The sequence below is a fragment of the Fusarium sambucinum genome, chromosome III (assembly GCF_050947815.1).
Source record: "Fusarium sambucinum isolate potato_lamoka chromosome III, whole genome shotgun sequence".
Lineage (NCBI taxonomy): Eukaryota > Fungi > Ascomycota > Sordariomycetes > Hypocreales > Nectriaceae > Fusarium > Fusarium sambucinum.
Genome location: NC_139292.1, coordinates 2,829,321 through 2,842,265, shown reverse-complemented (window position 1 = coordinate 2,842,265; position 12,945 = coordinate 2,829,321). Strand labels below are relative to the sequence as shown.

The window sequence follows — 12,945 nt, the reverse complement described above, 5'->3', positions numbered from 1 at the left end:
AACTTATCTGCTGACAGATGCCTCCTCTGATATTCCATTGTAATCGACGAGCTTCAAATAGCAGCAATTAGTGCAGGAGCTAGACTAGTATATACTGTATGTATTGTTAGTGTACCTATGGATAGATAGATTGTGCACTTTGCTGGGTTGAGGGGAGGCCGGTAATTGGATCAAAGGCATTGTTTGTTGCTGCAGCCACCCGCCACGTCTCATCCTTTCCACGCGACCGAGACCTGGACTGAAAAGACATACAGGGCAATCAAACTCGAGTCTGCGCTGAGATGTGTTTCTGTTGGTGGGTAGGTGATGTCACACTCCGGTTCAGCCCACGGGAACGTACATCTTTAATCAAAGCGTGATCTCTTGGTGCCCTTCAGCCCTTGACCGCAATTAATTAGACGAGGCTGTCAGGTTCAGTTTATCTAAGAAAGATTTAATCAGGTGCTTCCGTTTCTCCGAAAGAGCTGGGTGTTAAACTTACGAGGCAAATCGATGGCAAAAGATGGCGTACAGTTGTAAGTGTTGTTTGCTCTTATTGTCATGTCAACTCATCGAGTACCTCTGTAATTTATCGATTCCATGAGATGCCAAGACTCGTGGAGATGGACTCGTCGTTGCATCAGTTAGCCACTGCACGATCCTCCAATGCGTGTGCTTGAAAATAGGGCCGAGTATGTATGATAGCCTATATACTCACCGCTTATAGTATAGTATAAATTGGCGGTTGTTGGTTCCCGTGCTAGCTTGACGGGAGATGGGCAGGCTTGGAGATTAATGTTGAGTGTGGGGAAGAATGGTGTAAGTGTGGGAAGGGGATGATTGGTGCTAAGGAGTAGGTTATATCGAGATCGTTGGTCTTGGTGTTTTTGAGATATGACAGTGTCAGTAAGTAGCAGTGGCAGTGACCGACAGTGCTGTTATACCTACTAGAAGAAGTTTTGACACTGCATTGCACTGCATCTGCACATGGCTCATAACTCGCCAAGACAGTAATCAAACCGTTGGTGGTAAACATGTAGAGAAAAGTGTTTCGATTCTCGAAGCCTCACAACGTACCAGGAGGGCCAGAAGAAAACAAGGCCGGGTAGATGATCAGCAGCAAAGGTAAGTCACATGGAAGCCGATGATGGTGCTTGTTTGTTAGGAAGGCTAAATAAATGAAACTGACCAGAAGGAGGAGCAGATAAATTATTTCCTTTCCTACGAGTGTTACATTAAATACTCACAGAATAAAGAATGAACCTGATCCTTTTCCCATTTCATCTCCTCATCTCCCTCTCTCCATAAATTCAGAGGGAAAAAAAAAAAAAAAAAAAAAATCACGGGCTGCAAAAGATCCCTAGTCAAACGGATACTTGCATCTCAAAGAGGTGACACCACATCTTGACCTTGGCCATCTTTGGACGACTCATTGTTTCGCTGTCTTCCCTTTACTCTTTCCTTGCCAGATCTTTTACTGTTATACTTTTCCATCGCTTAACAATCCGTCAACCTCGTCTTTTGTTTCCCTTTCCTTTACGGAGAGTTACGCAAAAGGGAAAAACCACCCACACCCTTCATCGGCTACCTACCTACTCGCTCACTCAATCCATACACACTCGCTTCTTTGATCCGTCCCTATTCTTTCTGCTATTTATTTGCTCGCATCGACTTCTTTTTTTTTTGTTTCCCAGTCTTTTGGTCTTTGTTCATTATTTGCTTTTTTATCATCGATAGAGAGAGCGCCATTCTTTGCTACAGTGCACACTCGCTCTCCGCCCCCCCCCTAGGCTGGGATTCGGGAAACAATAAAAGCGAAAGAAATAAATCCCACAAGAGTCTTTATTTCCGTGAACAATGAGCCACAAGTTCATCGCGGGGAGAGGATCGGATTTGTTGGACGAGGGCCAGAGAAACATACTCGTGCTGTTTGAGCGCATAGGAGGCTCGGTCAGCTTGTTGGCTGTGATTCTGATATTCATCGCCTACGCACTTGTACCAAAGGTGCGAAATGTGCAAAACACTTTCATAGTGTTTGCTAGTGTCGCAAATGTCGGTGCTAGCTGTGCGAGTATTATCGCCATGGATGGATTGGAGTTAGGCGTTTCTTCACCTCTTTGTCAGGCACAGAGCTTCATGTTCCATATGTGAGTTATCACTTCCTCGCCAGAGGATTTAACATCGCTGACAGACATTCCAGGTTCATGCAGTCTGATCCTTGGTGGTCACTAGCCATGGCATTCAACGTCTTCCTCGTCTTCTTCTTCCGCGCCAGCCCAGATTCGTTCCGTCGGTGGTGGTGGGTGTATTGTCTCATTTGTTACGGTGGCCCTTTTGCTATTGCCATTGCGTTGCTTCTGGTTAGAAACCCGAACCGCGGCCTTGTGTTTGGTCAAGCCACTGTACGTGCATATTCTTGGAAAAACGGGTGACTTAGACAGCTAACTTGAGTGATAGATCTGGTGCTGGGTTAACCGGGACTGGGAAAACATTCGAATCTATACTTACTACATGCTCATTTGGGTGTGTATTGCTGGATCGCTCCTCTTCTACTTCATGGTCGGCTATCATGTCTTTCGTAGTCGGAACAGGCTCAAGAGTTTGTCTGCTTCCAAGAGTAGAGAGCCAGGCCCTGTTGATCCCTCTCAGACCCAAGGCGTAAGTAATCATCGTTCACATGTATGGCACAACACTAACAATGTCTCGATAGCTGCCGCGAATTGACTTGCTCACAGTTCCCCAAGACTGCTTTTATGGAACCGTCGTAACTGATATACAAGTCGTTCACTCAACTGCCTCATCAAATCATCTCCCCGATCCACCGAAGCCTGCTTACACGGCTCACTCGTCGTCTCCTCAAGTATCTTTCGACGAACCATGTATTGGGATCCAAAATTCCAATAACCACTACTTCTCGACCTCGATATCCCCCGGTATCAGTACACAAAGTAGCGAGTCACCCCTACGACGTGTGGTTTCGGCCACGAGCCGAACCTACAGCAAATTCGTCGTTGACGACCCCATCAAGCGGGCTTATTTACGCACGAGCTTCCTCTTCGCCCTTAGTGTGTTGGTGACCTGGATCCCGAGCAGTTTAAACCGCATCCATAGCTGGCTATTTGGCAAGTCTCCCTTCGAGTACCATGTCGCCACAGCCGCTGTGCTTCCCCTCCAAGGACTATGGAACGCAGTGATTTTCTTCGTCACAAGCTTTCGACCACTGAGGGAGTGGTGCAGAAACGGCGGTGAAGACCCCGTCATTCAAGATCGAGAGATGATTCACACGAGGGACGAGCATGATGAAAATGCTGGGAGGGGCGGCGAGAGCTTCCTGGATGACACAGACTCCGGTAGTGACGTTGAGCTGCGACGAATGGGAGAAGCGCCAGGAAAGAGATCCTCAAGCTTGTAAGGGCAAAATTGGGGGGTTTTGGAATTTGTCTTGTATGATTTATATGCATGCTGATGGGATATGTGATCCATAACGAAGGCGATGTTGGCCGTAATCTAGACTAGATTGAGCCTCGACGGTACACCTTGCTGGCCTAGAGGCCGTTGGGCCAATAACGTTTGCAGTCTTGAATTATGCAACCTTGGAATTTTGAGTTTGTGCGTGATGCGAGAAAACTCTTATAAAAACATTGGAAATCATTACATCGAAGCCCCATGGATCACAAGAGTCTTGCCTGAGCTCCCGACCTCTTGCACCACAGAGAGCTCCAGAGCCTCTAATATGTTGTACACCCGAACAAGTAATTCTGTGATCCATTAGTATTGTTACTGCCAACACAGATACATAAGTCTCGAAGCAAACCTTTGTACACCAGCTTGTAATGAACTGGAGGATCATCGTTGGGTCCCGAGATTAGAGGCATTGTTTCAGCAGGTGCAGGGACAACGCTGAATCGTATTCCGACGTCATTATTCTTGTCAACCCAGAGAATGTTCTCTGGGCCACTTTGAGTCGGGTCTTGTTTGCTTGCTGCTTCGGCAAGCCATTTTCGAAACACCCGTACGACCCCATCCACTAGATTGACATGGCTTATAAACAATCCACTTCTGGGTCCCTCCTTGACGAGGTTAATGGCAGCACACAGCTGAGAAAAGAGCTCTCCATCATCGAGATCGATGTCTTGTGTAGCGGTATCATCATCTGCATCCTCAGATGTTTGTGTCTCTGTAGGCCGTCTCCGACCTCTTCTCGGACTCCGGGTCTCGGGTGTAAACACTGGCCTGAAAGAGGAATACAAACGCCGGAGATCAGGTAGCCGAGGATCAACTTCATTAATAGGAGGACCATATTGGGTCACTAGTCCCTGGTAACGGCATGCCAAACAAGGGGCGTAGAGTTGGTCACTTGGAAGGTAGCATTCTAAAATGAGTTTGTTATCGGGGAGGGGAGCAGCATGGATGAGGCGGTAGTGAATGAGGCGCGTGACTATGGAGTAGAAGCGGCGGTTGATAGTGGCAAAAGGGAGGAGTTCTCTGGTTGAGAGGGGAGATAGGGTCGAAGTGAGGATCTGAATATGTTGGTTATCTTGAATGGAACTAAGGCATGGAGGAGCTCACTTCGTTTGGTAGGCTACCAATTGAAGCACCGTGAGACGTCATGATGGGTACTGATGATATGCAGGTGGTGGCAGCACAAACCAAGAAGATAAATCTTAATGCAAACAGATTCTGATAAATGGAATGTCAACTTATTGGCGCTGGATTATCGAATGATCAAGATGAAGCTTCAAGTTGACAGCTTCACTCGATGATTAGTTGGTCTAAAGCGCGGGGGAGGGGCAATTGATTTAGTCAGCATCCGCAACTCCGAATGACGAAACCTTTTCGATGAAGCGATAATGATATGCTTCTTTAAAATGCAAAACCTACCTAAGGTATCCATCAATTCCTCGAAGTGATTGCTTTGCCCTCTTTTAACTGGTGTAGTATCTAAGTATGTGACCAAGTAACAATATGTTTGACCATTGAAAGACAAAGTTGCTCTCTCCTCTTATTTTACTTTCCTCTTTTTGAAACTGTTTCCATCATTTCACCGAACCGAGAAGGTGATTCGTGATGTCTTGAAGCCTGGTGTGTTTGGGTATAGAATGAGAATCTATCCATGAAGGAGACGAGATGGTCTTAAGAGAAAGGCACTACAAGTCATATTTGGAGATGTTCACAGGCATTTTCGACCTGATACGACACTCATTCCATATATCTATATACTGAAGCAGTTTATTAAAACAATGGTTAACTAAAATTAAGTATCTTGTGAACAAAGACCAAAATGCCTGGAAAAGAACCGGCGACGGACGGACTCCGGAGCCCCGCTTTGTGATAAGACCGGGTCCGGAAGTTACACGGAAGCCACTCCACTTAAGTCCGGTCTCAAAAAGAACCACACATTATGCAAATGGACCAGATTTCGAATACCTCTTAGATTTGTGAACTAAATGAAAAAATCTAAGAGTATGTCAGATGATATCCGTCAATACAGTAACCTGGGAATAATAACGAGCCCGGAAATCGGAGATTTGAGTCTGCAAAGCTTGAAAGTGGCTGAACGCATGCCCAGACACAGCTATCTTGTCAAGATAGTGAGACCCATCCTTGGAACAATGCGTGTATTACTTTCTTCTCAATTGAAGCTTGTAGGCTGGTTGCTTCCCCCTCTTTTCTTTGAACCCCAAAAACTCAATATGGAATCGGCACAACTCCCGGTCAAAAGGTTAAAGACATGCGGACATCGAATTGGTCCTACCGGAAGACATGCCCCGAATAACAAATTAACAGCACTCATAACATCCGATGGCTGAGGAGGAGTACAGATTTGAGAACCATTGGTGATGAAGCCAATTTCTAGAAAGGCCTTGTTTCTGGGATGCTGGTGTATAAATGCGTTGAGTCCTCTAGCATTGCCCTCTGTTGCTTTCCCTCTTCTATCACAACCTTCTGGCCTCTATCCTTCGTCGCCACAGTTCTGCAGAAGCGATGCATATCAACGTTTTACTAGGCCTTGGCCTTTTGGCCGAGACTGCTTTAGCAATTCCCTACCCTGCTTCAAAGAAATGTAAGCGTGAAGAACACACATCGGAAAGACATTCGCGGACACAATGGCTCATATAAATACCTTTTAGGTTCTACTGAAGTAGTCACCGAGATTGTCACTGCCAGTCCAGTGCTGATAGCAAACGTTACCCTCACTCCCGCCCTCAGCCCGAGCTCGGATGAGACTACAGTTACCCCTAGCTCGACTGACGAGGCTACTTCCACCGCCGAAACAATACAAGAAGATGATGAGGGACAAGGCATCCAAGACGTTGCCCAAAACGAAACGGCTACAACCCCCGGAGGCATGGTCTTCTCAACTTCTGTCCTTGTTGATACACAGACCGTATTCCTTACAGATATGCTCTCGGATTCTACAACCACCTCGGTCACAGTCATTCAATCGTCAACTGTCTTGGTTTCAGCTACTTCAACTCTGAATACTACCTCGACCGTGTTGGAGACCAGGGTGGCTTCTACCACAGTAACATCTATCGTCAGCACAACTGACATAGCCCTTCTCACCTCAACCATCCTTACTACAGATGAGGCCGCCACTACTGAGACGCAGGTTGTGACTTCGACTGTAGATGCTACGTCGACTATCCTTCTGACAGACGTTGAGTCTACAACTACGACTGAATTTGTTACTTCCAATGTAACAAATACAGTGTTCTTCATGGATACTTCAGCTACTACTGTAGTCGAGAGTGTTACTTCGACTGTCAACGCTACTCAGACCATCTTTTCAACTGATGTCGATTCCACCACAACCATCGAGACCGCCACATCGACATTGTTTGTAACCGCTTCTACTGCTACTACTGAGACAGATGTTACCACTTCGACAAACGTTGTAACTTCTACTGTCAGCATTACAGAGACTGTATTGGTCACAAATCCTGTCACCACTACTTCAACTGCTGTTGTCACCTCAACATCAGTCGTCAGCTCTACTTCAACTGTCTTTATCACTGACTCCGTCGATACAACACAGACGGAAACTGTCACATCGACTGCCGTTGTCGAGTCTACTTCTACCATCCTTACCAACGCCGTTGCTTCTTCTACCGTCACAGAGACTGCAACTGTTACTTCGACTTCAGCAGTTAATTCCACTTCCACTATTTTGAACACTGTCCCTGAGACAGTGACCACCACGGAGACTGACGTTACCACTGTCGCCTCAACTATCTCTACTACACAGACTGTGGTCTCCGAAACCACATCGACTACACTCACAACTGACACAACAATCAGTACCAACGTTGTCTCCACCACCGAGGTAGCGTCAACTACAGTGACGGGTACTTTGTTCGTTATCGGTTCAAATGCCGACTCGTCAACCACCACTTCCACTGTAACTACTACCGTCACTGCCCCAGACACTGTTTCCGACTCAGAATCAACTACAGAGGCTGTTGCCCTTGTCACGTCTACAGTCACTCAAGTCTCTACCACTACAGTCGCCTCGGAAGAAGCCAGTTCTTCCCCAGCTCTTTCAAAGAGATCAGTGCCACCCGTAAAACCTCAATCTGAAGCTGCGGCTGCGGCTGCTTCTGCTTCTGCTTCGAGTCCTCCACAGGTGGCCAAGTCCATAAACGAGACTACTACCGGAGTTTCCCCTGCCTCCGATTCTGCGCCGTCCAACACTACAGTATTGACCAGTACCACTGCCGCTGTTTCTGTCCAGGATTCTCCTGCTTCGTCCTCTGTCTATACCCTGTTCGACGCCGCTACGACGTCAAACTGTACCAAGGCCGGTACCAGCACGAGTATGACAACAGTTGTCATTTATGTAACAGCTACTCCTGACGCTACTTCTTCTAAGCCTGCAAAGCCTGTTGAGGACGCAAAGAGCCCTGATACGGCTGCCGATATTGCTACAAACACCACTACTGTTGCTGCTGTAGTTACTACGAGTGTAGCCACTGTGACTGTCACTGCTGGGGCTACATCTGTATCTGTCTCTAAATCCGAGTCTGAATTGTCTGTGTCAACTATGGTAAGCTCCAGCACGGAGTCTGACACCACAGTTGTGTCTACTTCTGTAGATGCGCCAGCCCCGGAACCTACCTCTCAATCCGCTTCCGCGTCCACAGCTCAGGATACCGTTGAGTCTACCATGGAACCAGCAGCAGAACCTATCACCGCATCTAGCTCCGAGTCCACTCCCGGATCTATTTCCGAGCCGGCCTCTGAGACAACGTCACAGCCTACAGTCGAGAGTGCCACTAAATCTACAGGTTCGGCAGCAGAATCAACTACCGAGTCTAGCTCTGAATCTATTTCTGAATCGTCCACAACCAGCCAAGTTCAAATCCCAGCTGCAACAATATTTACTACCACAGTGACCATGATCAGTACTACAACTGAACAGGTATTTACCGCTACACCTTCTATCTCAGCAACAGAGAGTTCCAGCACGGTCAACTCGAGCGAAGAGGGCGATTCTGCAACTCCAACCCCTGCTGAAGAATCGACCACTTCCACTTCAACCTTTGCTACCACAAGAAACACTGTTGATGCTGCTCCTGAAGACGGCGCTCCCGTGCCTGATGACCCTACCCCACTCAATTGGAAAGACAAGATGACTCGTTTCCATTTGTGGTAAATACACTAGATGTATGAAGAAATGAGGAGAAGGAGAGATAGGTTTGCTGGCATATTCGAAGGAACTACCTGATAGATCCTAAGGTAGGTAAACTAGGAATTAATTGACGAATATTCAGCTATCATACGTGCCACTCTAAACATCCATAGGACAATTGCAATCAGCAACTTTAAAATGAGTTAAACTCAGAATCGGTGACATAGCACCTGTACTGATCATAGATTTCTGTGCCTCCATTGAATGCAAAATGTTGCCTTATCGAGCAAGCTCTCCCGCAAATTTCGACTGTGTAACTCGGCCATGAAACAACCCCTACGGAGAAAGTTCAAATTCCGTAGGTCACAGTCCGATAAAGGGAGAAGACAGAATCACCATGGATCGTTACGGCGTCGTGAAACCGCGATGTCACTTGGTTACGGCAAGATCAAAGTCAAGCTTCGGTTATACCTGATGTAACTGGACTCTGGATGAAGTCAATTGAAGGAATGTCTCATAAAACTTCCGAGGTAGCGAGATAACAAGTAAATAAACAAACGCCTCGCCGATACATACGATAATTTCTTTCACGGTGTATCTCTTCACCGAGATGGGTCCGTTCATACAGGAGACTCTGACCAATGCTTCGACTTGCCGAGGTTCAAGAAAGGTGACCTTGACTTGTATAACAAACAGATCTTGCAGATAGAGCGGCATACCCATCGATATTCTGTCATGTGTATGTATGTCTCCAGGTTAGTAGCAGCGGCGCCTCATTGTTACTTCTGCAGCCGGGGCTTTGACAGGTTTAGGAAAGAGAACAAAGCACAACACAAGGGAGTTTATCAAGATGGAGACTCACAGAACTGGTGGGGTAAATGTTTCAAAACAGGGTCTTCGTGGTACAATCTGCCGTGCCTGGTAAACCTTCAAGATTCGCGGCTTCTATTCCGCTTGAAGTCTGTCGCTAGGTATTGTAAATACTACCCACTCACTTGGACTGTCAATAGTAGGTATCCTCTGAACACTGTCCAGTACAAGTTAGCTTGTTCATATAATCTGGCCTTTCTTCCGATTCACTATATATAAAAAGGACTATAGCCATAGTAGCAATAATCCAATGCTCAATGCTTGTTATTCCAATGCAATTGATGTTATCTAGAAACTACCGACATGTGAGTCAGTGCTACCACATGATAATTCCAAGACATGCATCCATGTCAGCTATAGAGAGACTGCATAAGTATTTCATCTTCCCGTCAAGTCTGTACCATGACATATCAACGTAGCATTCCGTCAATGACATGCATATCGGTCCGTTCAACGGCACCGTCCAAGATATTCCGTGGGGGGTTACCTCGACGCAGCCATTCTCTCGTTCGCAACATATGACCGCTTTTCGATCCATATGAGGAGTTATCTACTCCAAGAGAACAACTACGTCTGTTAAAGTTGTACGAGTTATAAAGATCGGCGATCATACCTAGACCTCGTCGCGCGCAATCTTGTGTGACGCTTATTTTAAACATTGATACAGGGGCTCTATGCAAGATGTCAGTAAAATGATGCCATATCAGTAATACGGAGACCATATTGCGAGCGAGATAAAGGTGAAGTTGAAGTAACCGGACATGCTCCTGGTCATAATTGCAATGTATACACATGTGACACCCACATTGAAGCTTCCAGATTCTCGAAGCACTGCATTAGATAACGGGGGAAGAATATAATATTCAATGGTAAACCTCCTAAGCCCATATGTCTGGATCTCTAACCCTCATATATGTACATGGTTAGCCCAGGTTGATCCAAGATCGCTTCATCAATGGCACATCGGCTTGATCAATGTGACAACTCATGCTTTTATTAAACACGTATGCGCATTTAGAGAGGCGATTCAACTAAGTCTTGTAATACATGTAGTAGCTTCTTAGGATAGGAAAGAGGGCGTGCAAAATTTGATAAGAGTCAGGATGGTAAGTTGCATAATCTCACATGATAAGGAAACAATATGCTATTTCCTCAATGACACCCTATGCTCAGGCTTAACGTGAGCTGGCGCCTATCAGCATTAATAAGTAGCTGGCAGCAATATTATCAATAATCGAGCAGGACCCCACGTCAGCTGATATGTATTGAGGCCATTCGGTACCCTGAAGGAAACGCGAACGCGCGACAACTAAACTTTAATGCTTGGTAAGCTAGTTTTTGTCAAAGATGCGATGGTTTAAAGTTCTGGCGTAAACAATTTGCAAACTCGGACTGTTCTCTTGTACAAAGAGCTTCATTAAGAGGGAGTGAATATGCAAGAGATGATGTCATCGGGTCATACCGTTGTGTGTGGATGCTGAAATTTGGTAACGGCTATGTTGAACAGATCGAGAATGACGTTAAGGGCTCATATGTCAGCAATGGTGTAGCTTGGGCGTCCCTAGATACCCTGGGATAACTTAAACGTAGGGCTGAGCCATTAGCCGTTGTTTGGTTTTGTAGTCGAGGCACCTTTTGTGAGCATGTTGCGTCTCTGCTTACCATGCAACAAGTCGTATTTACAACATGCTACAATCCGCATGGGCATGTCAGACTTGTTCTTATCCTCCGATCCGACGCGTGCCAATGCTTGTCTGACGGCTCGTTCATATCATTCGGAACTAATTCCAAGTATGGCTGAGTCGACGCTCTGTGTCAGACCGGGCCGTTCCCGTGTAAGCCATCCGTTGTGGTGCGGAGGGTGTTTTCTCCTTTCAATGATAAGAACTTCCATGTCCCTGGATTTATATAAGCCGAGATCCCAGCACGGCTGCATGGGCCGTTTGTTATTGAGATACTTGCGAGAAATGTGGCTATACTTTGTTGAAGTAAGATAGAACTGACCCTTTATCCGCCTTTCTATATGTTTGTTGTGATACCACCATCCATACCTATCCGGTGCTCGTTATAATGCTGATTCGTATCTGTCGCCACCTGTCTCGCAAAACTAGTTAACCGTACATTAGCTTGCTGGCATCGAACGGCAGGTTTTAGAAAACCAGGCATTCCTTTATCTTCCCGATAGAACTCGGCATCGTCAACCCAGATGGAGGCTATTCACCATGTGTGGCTTTGAATAAGTTAATTCCGATGCTCTTTTTCCGAGTCCCTCAGTCTTATATGCATCGCTGAGATCTGAGATCCAATCCAACCCCTGTATTGAGTCAATGGCAACTCCTAGTCTTTTGGTTTCGTGGCAGGGAACCATGATTACCTTGGCGTTTCAGTGCAGATGCTTGAATGTTTCCCGAAAGGATAACAATTACTGGTTGGTACTGTCAAAGACAGACAAAAGGGTATCACCACAACCTAGGTGTGGTGGGTATCGATGGATATGCAAGGATCCGGTGAACAGATTAGGATGACACATATGAACCGGGAATTGTGAAGTAAGGAAAGAATCGAAGGACACCAGGTTAACTGGTAAGACTTCTGCCCTCGCAGTAAGCCGTTGCCTTGTTGCTGCATTTGAATCATGTCCATCTCATGATACGGGCCAGTCCTATGGATTGGCTTTGTATGACTTAGAACGCTTGGCTTTGACAGCAAGAAAACGTTAAATTTTCGTTCAGCTCATGATTTTCCTGAGGCAGGAGGTTGGAGTCACTTTCAGAAGCTGGTTTCACCATTTGAACACTTTAGTGAGCGCACATCGGTTCGCTTGTCTTGATGCTCATCGGTTTTTTTTTTTCGATTTGTTCGGCGTTACATCAACAAGACGTGCGCCTCGGCGCGCGGCTCTGTCAAACTAAGCTCCCTGCACTCCCGACTGGCTGGAGTTGAAGGATGTCTCGGAATGACGGACAGTAGCTCAGCCTTGTTGTGTTCCCAATATCTCCCCGATGACTGGTGCCAAGTGCGCCTTCTCTTCAATGAGAACCGGTGCCTTACGGAAGAGCCAAAGATCTGGATGTTGATAGACGTATAACATAACCTAATTAAGCAGAACACCTTTTAGTTAGATTACCTTGTTCTCTTTTCTTGGTACACTCATCGTGCGTTCAAGCTTCTGGGTACTCCCTCAGTGTTGTGACCTGATAGCCGGCTAAGCTTTTGAGGGGTTTGAGACATGCCCCAATAAGGTGACACGAGCATGAGTTACTTGGATCCTGTATCGACGCTCGGACATCTGGGGGTATGGTATTGGCCTTTTGACATTTGGGTCAAGGGCCTTCGTTGTTTATCCATATTTGGAGGTTGATGTTGCTGATGGCGTTGAGTATTCCTTGATTTGAGGGCGATGCCTTCAGCCATTTATCAAATCACAGCATTATAGTAAATGTGGTGACTAGACTGAATGCATG

The 12,945-nt window shown here is 46.3% G+C and overlaps 3 protein-coding genes across 3 annotated transcripts; 2 read left to right on the top strand and 1 right to left on the bottom strand.

Moving 5' to 3' along the window:
- Nucleotides 1-1,836: 1,836 nt before the first annotated feature.
- On the top strand, nucleotides 1,837-3,391 carry FSST1_011119 (uncharacterized protein; the record flags this gene model as incomplete). The annotated part of the gene is made up of 4 exons (XM_083234221.1): nucleotides 1,837-2,126; nucleotides 2,180-2,381; nucleotides 2,437-2,637; nucleotides 2,690-3,391. 4 exons carry the CDS (start codon nucleotides 1,837-1,839, stop codon nucleotides 3,389-3,391), a joined length of 1,395 nt encoding a protein of 464 aa, XP_083080815.1.
- Nucleotides 3,392-3,630: 239 nt separating this feature from the next.
- FSST1_011118 (uncharacterized protein) lies at nucleotides 3,631-4,590 on the bottom strand (the record flags this gene model as incomplete). The annotated part of the gene is made up of 3 exons (XM_083234220.1): nucleotides 3,631-3,737; nucleotides 3,794-4,499; nucleotides 4,549-4,590. The coding sequence occupies 3 exons, from the start codon at nucleotides 4,588-4,590 to the stop codon at nucleotides 3,631-3,633; spliced, it is 855 nt and encodes a 284-aa protein (XP_083080814.1).
- A 1,374-nt stretch (nucleotides 4,591-5,964) lies between these two features.
- Nucleotides 5,965-8,635, top strand: FSST1_011117 (uncharacterized protein; the record flags this gene model as incomplete). Its single annotated transcript, XM_083234219.1, has 2 exons — nucleotides 5,965-6,049; nucleotides 6,111-8,635. 2 exons carry the CDS (start codon nucleotides 5,965-5,967, stop codon nucleotides 8,633-8,635), a joined length of 2,610 nt encoding a protein of 869 aa, XP_083080813.1.
- Between the last annotated feature and the right edge of the window lie 4,310 nt (nucleotides 8,636-12,945).